Raw genomic sequence first — 14,873 nt, forward strand, 5'->3', positions numbered from 1 at the left:
TTAGATGTAACTGGGGTTCACCTCCTCGGGGACTGGGTCACTCAGACACCTGCCTTCCCTTCCAGCTCATCTTGAATATCATTCTTACTCCAGATCTTACAGTGAGCTCCTCCTAGGCAAATATCCTGCTCTGCCTAGGCTTAATCATTGTACCCAGCAACAACCTAGGAAGCCTCCTCAGAATCAATTCCCCAACTCTCTTAAACTCAGCTAGGGAAGTCCTCCCATGCCATCTGGCACCCCCTCTAGGGTTTGAATCAAACCTGAGCTCTAGCCATGATCTGGCCTGATCCTCCCTCTCTCATCCGTGACAGTATTGATACGGGCCCAAGAATAAGACCAAAATGATGAGGGCCACAGGGTCATAGGTAACTGAGTATCACATGTGCCTAAGAATCTGAGCTCTGGAGGAGCAGGCAGTGGGGGAATAGGCAGATGAGCACTGGCCTGAGAGGGAACAGGATTAAAGTAGCTGCCGTTATTTAACTGAAGGGACCCTGGGAAAGACATGTCATCCCTCTTCTCAGAATTCTCCAAAGCTCAGTTTGGCACTTCATCATATACAGTCTCGTAGTTTGTGCGGTTGTGTGTGACTGCAGACCGCTAGACAGCAGGGCCCACGTCACACTTCCACCACCCCAGCACTCTGTAAATAGGATGTGTGTATATGTGGAAGGGGAGATAGCTGGGGAGAGATGTTTATATTAAAGTATACACAGGGAATTCCCTGGCAGTCCAGTGGTTAGGACTCTGCACTTCCACTGCAGGGGGCATAGGTTTCATCCCTGGTTGGGGAACTAAGATTCCAAGATAAATAAAATGTACACAAACTTTTACAAAGAGTGTCCAACTTCTTTCTTTCATCGTAGCCTCATTCCACCCTGAGGGATTAATAGCCATATTTTATAGATTGGAAAACAGGCTCTAAGGGGTTAAGCAACTTGCCTTGAAATCAGGGCTGGAAAAGCCTGAGAAGAGGGAAGCAGGGTAAACCTGAAGGGGAATTGTCAAAGCAAAGGCAGAAGTGTGCAAGTTTGTGCACAGATGAGTGTTGGGGGAGTAGGCAGAAGGGAAGGGGCATGAAAGAGGAAAGTGAGTTTGATTTGATGAGATGAGAAGGTTCCTAGTAAGAAACAGAAGGGAAAAGTCAGCAAGTAGTGCAGAAAAGACTGCAGAAAAAAATCCTCAAAAAGAGCTGACGGATTGAGTAAGGAAGTCCAAGCTGGGAAGACCAGGAGAGACATGGCTATGAAAAATAAATCTGCAGTCCTTGTGGGAAAGTGGGTTGGGGGACAGTAGAGGGAAGGCAGGAAGACTGCTAGCCCCATGGTACCAGACAGGAGAGAAATTAAACTGCAGGGGCCCAGTGGGCTAAGGGACACAGCTCCTCATGTTCTCACAGAACTCAGTGCCAACCTCAGATACCTCAGGAGGTGGCAAGAAGGCCAAAGTGACCTGGTGGTCATCCCACTTGAGTACACTCTACGAGGCAAGCCTTTCTCCTCTAAGGAGGTCTCAACCTATGTCTCCTCTCAGGTGGCATATCCAGAGCTGTATCTGCCTGGCAAGTTGGAAGTGGTCCTAAGCTCTGCCTCTGCACTGTATGGCTTCCCCTTTCTTTGCCCTGAGCTCTAGAACAAGGGAGCCAGGCCAAGGGAATTCTCTTCCAGGCCCCTTTGCCTAATAACCGAAAATATTTTCACCTGGATTTCAGAAAGTAAGATTCATGAGAGCTGTTTATGTTGTTTACCTAAAAAGAGTGCTTAGCATGCAGTAGGTACTCAACAGTTGTTGAATGGACATAGTAAATGAGGTAATCTAAAAATGAGATTACCAAATTCCTGACTGCAAAGGATGCAGCAAATTATTAATTGGGTTATATAAAAGTGAACTATGTACAACTATGGCTTTATGTATTCCAGAAACAGGAAACATCAAGCTAAAAATCTGACTGGAGAATCCAATGCAAGAGGAAGAAAGGAAGAAATCAGTTTAAAAACTAGAGCTTCCCTGGTGGCGCAGTGGTTGAGAGTCCGCCTGCCGATGCAGGTGACACGGGTTTGTGCCCCAGTCCGGGAAGATCCCACATGCCGCGGAGCGGCTGGGCCCGTGAGCCATGGCCACTGAGCCTGGCGTCTGGAGCCTGTGCTCTGCAACGGGAGAGGCCACAACAGTGAGAGGCCTGCGTACCGCAAAAAAAAAACCCCACAAAAAACAAACAAAAAAAACAACCTAGGTGGGGCAGGGGAAGAATCAGGACATTCCAGATACTTAACCATCCCCACTCCCAAACAAATATTACTAAACACATGTCCAAAATGAAGAAAAAGCCATTTTAATAACAGACACATACATTCATAGGACTTAAAACAAGATGTAAATAGTATAAAATTAAAAAAAAAGAGGAAAGAAAAAGGAAATCTGCATTTACTTGTAAACTTCATAAAAGCTGGTGGATTAACTGGCTGATAGGATTGCCCAGGGAAAACAAACACACAGATAAGGAGGTGCACCAACACTGTTAATGAATAAGAAATAACTGCAGATCATGCTCTATATGCCCAAGCCACCTGTACCCTAACTTGTCTCCTTAGAGACAAACCAGAACAGTCCTCCCCTAATTCTCCAACTCAGTCACTTGTTAATGGGTCACCTCTTAAATTTTTGTTTTTTTAAATTTGAAAACTACTCTTGGTTTAAAGACTCCACACATTATTACTGGCCAGTCCCCACCAACTATACTTGTTTTGACAGAAATAAAAATACAAATGCTCCAACTGAGCCTGGATGACAACACACCATTTTCTTTTACATCTGGGGAGATTTTTGTGAAGTCCAAAGCAAGCTATTACTTGTACTTCAAAACAAAAACAAAATGCCAGCCTTCTAAAAGGTGACAAAGGCACCACTGCCCTCAGGAGATAGACAGAAAATGTACAAATGCTGTTACTTTACTGCTACATAGATGCATTTTGTGCATGGAAAGCCTCTTCATTTAACTTGATATACCCAAAAGAATTATATTTTAGGATAACAAGAAAAGCAGTTTAGAAAAGGCAAACAGTTACACACAGAAGCATAAACACAAGTACCTTATTTTTCAGCTTGCAATAAGGGTAATAAGTTTGACATACATATCCAGAAAATTAGACAAGGTGATTTTTGGCACAGTAATATTGCCAAACACACCACCACTCAGTGCAAGCTTTGTTTGCCAAGTCCAAAAAAGTGGCCTGACATTCTCTGTGCAATGAACATATTCTCCCCCACTACCATCCCATTCACTGGGCAACAGCAGCAGGAGGGAGACAAAGCATGGGGACTCAGAGGGAAAAGGATAATACTTAATTTGGGAGAAAAACCATGGGCTAATTGTGCTAAAGAGACTCACAAAATTTTTGAGAACCCCAATGCAAATACTGGCTGGAATATGACCTGGAGACTAAAGACACCTACCACAGTCATAAATACAAGGGTCCCAACTGATGTTTGGCCATTGATTTTAAAGGGACAGATGAAGTATTTTTCTCTAATGGAGAAAGACAATTAAAAATAGAGACTTTTCTTATTGGAACTGCTAAATAAAAATGTATCAAAGTGGTTTTAAATTTGATGGGCAGTTATCTGTTGAAACTGCAATACAAAAGGGTCACTCAAAAAAAAAAACCTGAATAACCCACTTGTCCCCCTGTCAATGTACACAATTAGAAAATATTTACACACTGTAATTACAAGCAATATAAGCAGTATTTTATACTTTGAGATATTGTACACTTTACACAATGCAAAATGAGAAAAATATGGACACTTATAAAATTACACACAAATAATGTATCTACAAAGTATTAAATTACAGAGAGTGAAAGCCCCCATTGTTGGGCAGATAGATGCCAGAGTTTCAAGCTTCTGTCAATATAACTCTTTGTATCTATCTCATTAACCATAAGTGGCATTTTCTAACAATACCCTTGAGAGGTAGTATCAAGATAATAATATTCTTACCAGTAAACTCAACACAGAATAAAACTTTTGTTGGTCTGACTCTTGAAGCCTCATTCAGCCTGGGTTCTTGGGAACTGGATTAACTTAGTCTTCCCTATAAAATCTCCAACTGCTCAATGCTTGACATGGGCTCAAAAGTTACTGATACTATTTTAAATGATAAATTTAAGATAAAATGGTTTTTACTCCTAAGCCTCAATTTAGAGGTAGAAAGCTAGTTTTCAAAATTTATTTTCTCCCCTCTCAAACCCATTTAAACGTCAAGCCCAATTCCCTTCCCCTCCATCATCCTTCCCCCACAATTGGAGGAAGCAGAGTGCTCAGGAGAGCAGTGTCATCCAAGTCAATATTGAAAGAAAGGAAAACAAAGCTGGCATTATCTTTCAAGAAACAAACCCTCCTAAAAGGGACAGTCAACAAAAGAATTTTTCAGTTAGCTAGTAAGAGGCTATTACTACCAAAGGCTTCAAAAGGCCCTTAGGCTAAGACCAGCATGTGCACTTCTACTAACCCTCCACCATTTAAACCAAAGGATGGCTTTCCAGTGTTTAAGAATTTAGAGCAGCTGTGGTTTTCAAGTGCAACAAATTTAAAATACAAGCACACATGCGCACACAAATACACACGCGTGCGTAGTGTACCAAAGAATAAATGCCATTCAGGTCTCTGCCAAGGTTATATACTCATGAAAGTAAGGTTTTTGGAAACTTGTCCAGATCTTTAAGCTTTTACAATATAGACTTCTGTAATATGGCTACAAAGGGCCAGAATTCTAAGATTTAGCCAAGATTCTAAAATTTAACCAGTATTAAAAAAAAAAAAATATATATATATATATATACACACACACACATATATATATATATATATATATATATATGCACTTAAAGAAAATCCAAAACAAACTGCATATGTATGTTTTGGAATAAAAACAGAGCCACTATTTTATAGCTTAAACTCTTCCCCTTAAGGGGATCTGACAATATACCAAACTTCTGTTTCTCAACTGTTTGTTTCGATGTATTTTAAAAACCCAACAGATTTATAATCTTGAATAGCCAAGAAAAATACATGGATTAAAACCCGCCAGTGGTTTGCAGGAGTAACAGAAGAGATTTATCCTTTCTATTAGTAAACTCAGTTCTAAGTGTTCCCTTTGAGTCGTAAAATAACCAAGATGGAAAATTAAACCAAACTGGAACTTGATCTTGGTTTCCATGTCCATCTCCTCAAGTTCATCCAAACCCTTTCTTCCATCCTTTCTGTGATTATCCAAGTGCCGCAAATACAATCCAAACAAACAAACAAAAAAGATAACTGGCTTAAAATTTAACAAGAGTTAACAGGGGAAGGTTAGACATGCAACTATCAGCTGCTTCCACCCCTCCCCTCTTGTTATGGGATTCTGCTCTTTTAAAAGGCTGGTTGCCTTTTTAAGCGGATCGCATTTCGTATCTGCTTCAGAAATGGCAATTTCTTCATTACCAGCTTCATACTAGATATTCAAGTAGCACATTTGCTGAACATTTTCTTGGCCTTCCACTGGGTTCTGTACTACTTTCTACTCCTTTAGGAAAAACTCTTATTGAATTTCTCTTGGTTCATAATTTTGCTGCTGCAACTCCTGTTAAGAATCTGGTACCCAGAAGTCATGAAGCTGCCCCTAGAAAAGGGAAGGGGGAAAAAAACAGAATAAAGGAAAATCAGATTATGAATTAATCCTTATAAAACCACTAATCATCAGACAATGCGCTTTGATAATGAAAGTAATAAAGTTTTGATATTATAAATTGCTCTGAAAATTTACAGTAATCAGATTCAAGTTTCACATTTTATAGTCTAAAAATTTTTTAAAAGTATAAATAAGTACAAGATGTTTTCCTCAGTAACACACACATGTGGAGCGACATATTTAAAAAGATTAAGTAAAAAGTTAAGCTGATTTTTAAAATATTTATTTATTTGGCAGTGCCAGGTCTTAGTTGCGGCATGTGGGATCTTTTTTAGTTGCGGCATGCGGGATCTAGTTCCCTGACCAGGGATCAAACCCGGAGCCCCTGCATTGGGAGTGTGGAGTCTTAACCACTGCACCACCAGGGAAGTCCCTGTTAAGCTGATTAATATAAAGTTTTGGTATTAAATTCTTTTCTGTTTTAATGTTACATGAACAAAAATGGCAAGCCTAAAAAAAAAGTCTACTGAGATTAAAAACTGAAACAAGAACAACAAAATGTTAACTTAAGATTTCTCAAAGACTTCTCTATCTTATGAAGAACACCAATAGCAAAAGAGCCAAAGTGTCATAACACAGTGAGACTGCTTTTCTTAACTAATCTTCAGTGTTCCTGCGACTTTTATATAAAATATAAGCAACTTCTAGGCCCTATCTAATGAAAGTATGGTCCCCGGATCAGCAGCATTGGCATCAGTCTGAGAACTTGTTAGGAATGCAGAATATCTCAGGCTACACTCCAGATCTATTAAATCAAAATCCGTATTTCAACAAGTTCCTTATTGAAGCCTATGTACATTAAAATTTGAGAAGCAGGGAATTCCCTGGCAGTCCAGCAGTTAGGCCTCTGTGCTTTCACTGCTGAGGGCACAGGTTCAATCCCTGGTCTGGGAACTAAGATCTCACAAGCCACATGGCATGGCCAAATTAAAAATAAATAAATAAAATTTGAGAAGCATTTTCGACAATCCCATATTAGTTGGTTTGTAAATAAGCAGGATGGCAAACTTAATATCAGGTGTTTAAACAATGCTCCTCTTAAGGAAAGTCTCCTTAGATATAACACCAAAACCCTAAGTGACAAAAGAAAAAAAAAGATAAAACCGAACTTCATCATAACGAAAAACTTCTGTTCTACAAATAATATCATCAAAACAATAAAAGACAACATACAGGATGGGAGAAAATACCTGCAAATTATATACCTAATGAGGGACTTATATTTAGAACACATGGAAAATTCTTACAATTAGAAAATTTAAAAATGGGCAAAGGATTTGAACAGACATTTCTTCAAAGAAGCTATATGAGTGGCCAATAAACACATAAAAAGATGCTCAACATCATTAGTTATTAGGGAAATGCAAATTAAAATCACAATGACATTCCATGTCCAACCCCCTACTATGACTATATCAAAAAGACAGATAATAACAAGTGTTGGCAAGAACGTGGAGAAATCAGAAACCTCACACATTCTGGTGGGAATGTAAAACAGTGAAGCCACTTTGGAAAACAGTCTGGCAGTTCCTCAAAACATTTAACACAGAATTACTATATGACCCAACAATCCCACTCCCAGGTATATGCCCAAAATGTTTTCATTTGAAATCATACATTTACACCAAAACCTATACACAAATGTTCATGGAAGCATTACTCATAACAGCCAGGAAGTGGAAACAACTCAGATGTCCATTTAATAAGTAGATATATAAAATGTGGTATATCCATAATGAAATATTATTTGGCAATAGAAAGGACATACAACATGCTACAATACGGATTAACTTAACATTATGTTACATAAAAGAAGCCAGTCATAAAAGACTACATCATATATGATTCCATTTGTATGAAATATAAAAAACAGGCAACTCTATACAGACAGAAAGTGGATTAGTGGTTGCCTAGGGCGTGGAGTGGGGACAGGAGTGCAGGTGGTTGGGAATGAGAAGTGACTGCTAATAGGTATGTGATCTCTTTTTGGAGTGACAAAAATGTTCTAAAGTTAGATTGTGGTGATGACTGCACAACTCTGTGCATATACTAAAAAATACTGTACACTTTGGGTGAAATGAATGATATGTGAATTTTATCTTAATAAAGATATTAAGAAAAATACTCCACGAGAAATAACCTCCATTTGATGCAGTGTAACATTTTAAAATGGGGTCAAACACCTTTGGAAATAAATTAATGAATATAAGAGCAAACAGAAATTTAAAAACCATACATAAAATATTATACTGGGGTTTTCAGTTCATTTTAGGATACCTAGAAGCAAGTGCTCTGTCATGATTTTTTTTAACAGTATGAAGAAATAACATTTAGCAAAACTACTGAGAATAAATGAAACTGTTTAATAAAACGACACCTGAGTAGGTCGACAGTTCTGGATTATTTCCTGCCATTTTCCATGTATCCTGGCAACCAAGTCTTTTACCTTAAAAATATCAAGAAGGGGAAAAGGGATCAGAGCAAAACAATTTAATGCTTGATACAAAAGACCTGATAGCTGTGACAGACCCACACCCAACAACTCAATGTGGTTTCTGTTAAGAAAGAGAGAATAAACTCCTCAACTTCTGGAGGGGCTTTCAAGTCATAGTGATTACTAAGACCTTCTTTCATCACCATATCTAAAATACTGAATGCTTAGGACTCCATTTTCCCATTAGTTACTAACGATCATCCAGAAAAACACACTCCCTGCCTTCAAGACACTTATATTTTCAACTTGCTGTCTTTTGAACACCCAAAAGGGAAGCTGAAGAGTGGCCTTTGTTACAGGACCCAAAGCTTTGGCGGTTCCCTGCCTTCCAAGTTCTATTTGAAAGACTCAAGGCCACAAAAAAAGGGTTGTCATCTGTTCCTTTTCACACTATTACAAGATCCAAAATTCAATGTTAAGCCTCTCTAGGTTTTTGCAAAGTACAGTGGACTCTTGAACAACGCGGGGGTTAGTGGTGCCAAGACGCCGCACAGCAGAAAATCATACTGCTCTCTCTGCCTCAAAAACAAAGAAAGTGATAAATGACTTACCCAAGGGCAGGAAGCTAAAATGGTTTGGACAGAATCAGTACTCAAATCCGTGTTGTTCAAAGGTAGACTACACTATGAATCCTCTTCTTTTTTTTTTTAGCAGTACGCGGGCCTCTCTCACTGTTGTGGCCTCTCTCGTTGCAGAGCACAGGCTCCGGATGTGCAGGCTCAGTGGCCATGGCTCACGGGCCTAGCCGCTCCGCGGCATGTGGGATCTTCCCGGACTGGGGCACGAACCCGTGTCCCCTGCATCGGCAGGCGGACTCTCAACCACTGTGCCACCAGGGAAGCCCCTATGAATCCTCTTTAAATACCTGATCTATTCCTGTATTTGGAGGTTTAGCAAGTCTCTGTGTGAAACTCCTACCATATTAGAGATTCTCAGTTAGTTCCTGGACATAATTGCTTGACAAAATGTTTTATTTAATTAAATTAATTTATTTATTTGGTCGTGCCACACAGCATGTGGGATCTTAGTTCCCTGACCAGGGATCGCACCCACGCCCTCCGCAGTGGATGCACAGAGTCTTAACCGCTAGACTGCCTGGGAAGTCCCAACAAAGTGTTTTAAACAGGTCAGGAATTTTATAGTTGCTTTAAGTTATTTCAAGGTCTGCTTTTTTCTCCATTTAGAGTTCAGCAGATTCAGTTTCTCTAAAACAAGCACCACCTTTTTCTACCAGAGGCTTGTGGAGAGGCATGCAATTCATCTATTTCAGCAAAACCATCCCCTGAAAGCAACTGCCACAGACCTCTGTGTCATTCTCTGCTCTAAGTAAGAGGAGCCCTGGCACCAGTCTATGCCCAGCCTCTTGGCTTTAAGAAACAAAAACCTTGGGTGGTCCTCCTTAGCATGTCTGTCAGCAGTAGCCACTACCACCAAGTTCTATGGGCCAGTAACTCTAGTTAATGTTCAAAAGAATGTGCTTCTGAAACTACAGTTTCCACTCTAAGGCAAAGAGCTATCCGCTACATGTATTTGAAAATCTGCAATCTGATACAATTTCATTAGCTGCTCATTTTTGTATTTAACTTAAATCTATTTAAATACAGATACTAAATCTAAATGGGAATTGTTGAAATATCTAACCTTTACAGCTAATTAATGTAAAATATAAAGTTACAAAGCTGAAACCTCACATTCAATGACTATCCAAACACAAATGGCAAGAATGGATCGGCTCTACACTACAAAAGCTAAAAGATGATTTAGAATAAAAAAAATCCTTAGAAGAAAAAGTTTCCAGAAAATCCTGTTATGTTTCAGGAAAAATCGTCAAATTGTTTTATTAATACCGAAGTTGCTTTCCTAACTCCATACTCATATATTCAGCTTGTCTTAAAATGTATTTGCTTTGAGATTCCCCCCCTGCTTTACTTTCAATCTAGCTAGAAGTACTTAGTAGAAGTTAATTTGTTATTAAAGGAGAAAGTCATATTTCTAATCTTATATGTTCCTTCTTAAAGAGAGGCTTATACGTATTACTCAAGAATTAACGAAACCAAGGTTAAACAAACAAACAAAAAGCTAACAATAAGAAAAACACACACTTACCTTAGTTCTATAAAACAGTCTTGCATCTTCCCTAATATCACACTTAACATGCTTTTCTAAAGCCCCACAGAGGTGCACAAAGTGTTTCTGTGTAAAACAAATGCAAGGGATGAAAACAACTCTGAAGCATTACAAATTAACAAAGAAAAGATCATGTAGCTAGGACAGCTAACAATCATTTTAAAAAATCTACCTTAGCAATTTCTGATATTAACTATCCAACATAATAGTCATATCAGTAAAAAGTACTAACTGCCACAACAATAAGACTGTTATAGTTTATTGCTAGTTAATGCATAAAATATACACAAAAATAAAGGTTGTTTTGCTATGTATTAAGGCACATTAATGAAAATTAACCCTAGAATTCAGACTGTGAAGTAGTGCCTAGAAATTTAAGAGTCTTTCCATTAACACATTCTCTAATGAAATATTCAAGTAACAGCTAACCTATTTTTTTCTCTATGAACAAAAGGAGGTTTAGTGGTAGTTCCTCGAAAAATTAAGTGCCCTAAGTTTTAGAAGTGTATAGTCCAAAACAGTCACACTCATATATATATACTAAGGTTGAATATACTAAGGTGAGAATGTAAATGAACATTTTTTGGGAGGGAAATGTGATAACAACCATTTTTAAATAATTAAAATTTGAAATATTTATAACCTTTGATCTAGCATTTCTACTTCTAGGAATTTACCCTACAGAAATGCTTCCAAAGGTTTGTGTTAGCACTGTGTGTAATCACACAGAAAGGAATGTTCATCAATAAACGTTTTGAAATACTACAGTTATGAGATAAACGTGCCAGTAATTTACAGTGGGGGGAAAAAGAAAGACAAGTTGCAAATAATATGAATAACATGACCTCATTAAAATATAATTATGTTAGTATATGCATAAATTATGGAGAAATTTATAGGAGGGCACTGGATTATAAAGTCTTTCACTTTCTACCTTATATGGTTTTATAATAATTGAATTTTAAAGCAATAATCATTGATTGTTTTCTAATCAGAAAAAAATAATTTAAAAATGTAAAGACCATATATAAGAACAGATAGATGACTATGTTAGGTTCCAATCAGGAGAGCAAACAATAGTTCTATGTACAGCAGTGTTTATAAAAAGACATGAACCAGTCTTGTGTCCTTCTGATCAGGCCTAAGGAGATACAAAGTTTTAAACAGGGGTTGGATTACCTAAGGTGTGAAACATGAAGAATTAAACAAGAACTTTCCCCAGGAGTATGGAACATGATAGGACAGGAAGAATAAAATAATTCAAAATGAAAATCTTAATATGGTGAGATAATTTAGAAATGCATATCTGAAGTAGCCTGACTTACCATCAGTTTAATTTTGAAGGCAAACATTATTTCTAAATAAAAAGGAAGTGGAGTGGGAGTAGAGATGGGAAGAAACCAGCTAAGAGCTAGCCCATTTGGTATCTGGTGATCTTGATATCTTATTAATGTATTACACTACTGCCAAGTTATCACAGTTAAGTCCCACTCCAGTAAACAGAACTAACATGTGTAAACAAATAATTTTTGTCAGTGACATGGCTGCAAGGTTACTATTACTTCTCTCTTTCCAGTGTACACTCGGATTTCTATAGAGAATCCAAAGGTAACTTGATAAAAGTTATTTTATTAAGTTTTCTCCTATATAAAGAATGTTCATTTATTCCATCAATAGTGACACTTATTAAAAACAAAAAACACTAAAAAATACCTACCCGTTGTCCAGAAGAAAAAGAGTGAGAACAACTAACTTCACCGACTAAATGAAGAAGAATGTAGGTCAGGTAATATGCCTGGTAGAGAAATGAATAAAATCAACACCCATGAATTAGCTAGGATACATGTCATCCCAGTTTATACATTAGGAAAGCTGCCTAGGAAGGATTAAGGATTTGCTCAAGTTAACTGAGCTGGTTAGTAAGGAAAAGCCAAGCATTTATCCCAGGTTTCTGATTTCTAACTCAAGTGCATTCCTTTTACCACCTCACGACTGCCCTAGTAAAGGGCTACAAAAAATACTCCCAGTATTAAATTACCAACAACCATCCTTTTACCTCAATCCTCAAGTCAACTGAAGAATTTCATGACAGTAATAAACAAAAATATCATTCACTATATAATTGTGTTTGCTAGAATGTTATCTAGTCTCTAAACCCAGAAACGTCCATGGTTAAGATCATCTTTTGAGATGATCTAGCCGTGGATACCTGCTTTTCAAGTTCCAAATGAAGACTATCATCAATAGTGCCATTTGGTTGTTCAGCCCTTTTCTTCAAGACCATTTTCTTCAACAAATCTGAAGGCTTCATTTGCACAAGATAGCGATGCAAGACTGATATCTATCAAAAGAAAGAGGAGACACTGAATAATTTTTGCCTTCTCTAATTTTGCCCCTTTAGCTTCTTATAGTCCAGTGATATTCACTTAACTTAAAAGTCCCCAATTGACCCACCAAGGTCATGTGACTTTTCTGTACTATTAAACTTCACTGCAATAAAATGAGAGTAAAAAAAAGTCCCCAATTGCTTTAAAGGGATCTTATTTTATTTTTATGGCTGTGCCATGCAGCTTGCAGGATCTTATTTCTTCGTTCAGGGATTGAACCCAGGCCCCAGCAGTGAAGTGCTAAGCCCTAACCACTGGACCACCAGGGAATTCCCTAAAAGGGATATTAAAGATTTAGTACTTGTAATTGAGGATGAAAACTTAAGGAGGAGACCAAATGGCATTACAATAGAGGTCAAAGGGAGGACTTTCTTTGAGAAATTATTTGAAAGGCAGCAGAGTTGAATCTTCCTCCCTGTGAGTAGCATTATTGAATTCTGAAAAGAATTCTTTTTAAAAATAAATTTATTTATTTATTTATTTATGGCTGCGTTGGGTCTCTGTCGCTGCACATGGGCTTTTCTCTAGTTGCGGCGAGTCAGGGCAACTCTTCGTTGCAGTGCGTGGGGCTTCTCATTGAGGTGGCTTCTCTTGTTGCGGAGCACGGGCTCTAAGCACGCGGGCTTCAGTAGTTGTGAAGCACGGGCTTAGCTGCTCCGCGGCATGCGGGATCTTCCTGGACCAGGGCCTGAACCCGTGTCCCCTGCATTGGTAGGCGGATTCTTAACCACTATGTCACCAGGGAAGTCCAAGAATTCTCTCTTGATGGCAGTAAATATCACTGAAAGGACTGAGAGCTATTTGCTAATTACCCTCGTGGCTCAGGTGTGGTCCCCCAAAAAAATCTAAAATGAAATCTACGTCAACTCTACTAATGTAGAAACCAGCTGTCCTTTCAATCTCTCTGTCTCACAGCACCTTGTGCATACTTCCATCACAGTTCTTGCTACACTGTACCACAATGGTTGCTTAATTCTGTTTCGACCACTACATTATATTTTCAAGGTCAGAGTCTCTATCTTATTCATTTTTTTTTTCTTAATCTGTAGGACCTAACGGATTATCTTGTACTGAACTGCAGTTCAAACAAGAACACCACATCTAGATCAGGTTCTGTGTTGAGTTTTCAGATTCAACTATGAATAACCCCATTAGTGTTACTATGCTTGTAAAAAGCCTTCAGGACTTCTCAGAGTGGGGTTTCTATAGGACATGTTTATACACACTCATATACACACTCATACATGATATATTCACTACTGGGCAACCACATTTAAGCTCTATAATTTAAAGACTTTAATATTAAAATAGGTACAAGATGAAATTAATGTTTAACAGTTCTACAATTTCTAATCTTGTGATAAAATTACTAACATTGACAAGGTGAACTAATTAAATAATGTCATATTTATATAGCACATTACGATTTTCCCAGTACTTTTTTTTTTTTTAAATTTATTTTTGGCTGCATTGGGTCTTCATTGCTGCGCGTAGGCTTTCTCTAATTGTGGCAAGCGGGGGCTACTCTTCGTTGTAGTGCGTGGGCTTCTCATTGCGGTGGCTTCTCTTGCTGCAAAGCACGGGCTCTAGGTGTGCGGGCTTCAGTAGTTGCAGCGCACAGACTCAGTAGTCGTGGCGCACAGGCTTAGTTGCTCCATGGCATGTGGGATCTTCCTGGACCAGGGCTCAAACCTGTGTCCCTTGCATTGGCAGGCAGATTCTTAACCACTGTGCCACCAGGGAAGCCCTTTCCCAGTACTTTTAATACATTAATTCATCTAATTGTCCACAACCATCCTATGTGGTAGAGGGTGTGATACTGTCTCTATTTCACACATAAAGAAACTGGGTCTCATTAGTTAAGTACCATGCTAAAGATTACATGAATAGTATTATGCCTGAGTTAGGATCTTTTTTTTTTTTTTTTTTTTGCGATACGCGGGCCTCTCACTGTTGTGGCCTCTCCCGTTGCGGAGCACAGGCTCAGCGGCCATGGCTCACGGGCCCAGATCTACCCGAACCGGGGCACGAACCCACGTCCCCTGCATCGGCAGGTGGACTCTCAACCACTGTGCCACCAGGGAAGCCCATAACCTCAGTATTTTTGACGTAGGATCCATCAATTTTCTCT

The 14,873-nt window shown here is 38.6% G+C and overlaps 1 protein-coding gene across 2 annotated transcripts in view; it reads right to left on the reverse strand.

The window, feature by feature from the left end:
- Positions 1-2,319: 2,319 nt before the first annotated feature.
- SLF2 (SMC5-SMC6 complex localization factor 2) overlaps positions 2,320-14,873 on the reverse strand; it is a 42,554-nt gene continuing 30,000 nt past the window's right edge. For both annotated transcript variants that reach the window (XM_019939828.3, XM_019939827.3), the window contains exons 16-20: positions 12,565-12,696; positions 12,073-12,150; positions 10,335-10,421; positions 8,112-8,180; positions 2,320-5,665 (exon numbers count right to left, since the gene is read on the reverse strand). In XM_019939828.3, coding sequence (XP_019795387.1) covers positions 5,630-5,665; positions 8,112-8,180; positions 10,335-10,421; positions 12,073-12,150; positions 12,565-12,696 — 402 coding nt within the window. In that variant the 3' untranslated portion in view covers positions 2,320-5,629. The remainder of the gene's footprint in view (positions 5,666-8,111; positions 8,181-10,334; positions 10,422-12,072; positions 12,151-12,564; positions 12,697-14,873) is intronic.

The sequence above is a fragment of the Tursiops truncatus genome, chromosome 16, assembly GCF_011762595.2.
Source record: "Tursiops truncatus isolate mTurTru1 chromosome 16, mTurTru1.mat.Y, whole genome shotgun sequence".
Taxonomy (NCBI): domain Eukaryota; kingdom Metazoa; phylum Chordata; class Mammalia; order Artiodactyla; family Delphinidae; genus Tursiops; species Tursiops truncatus.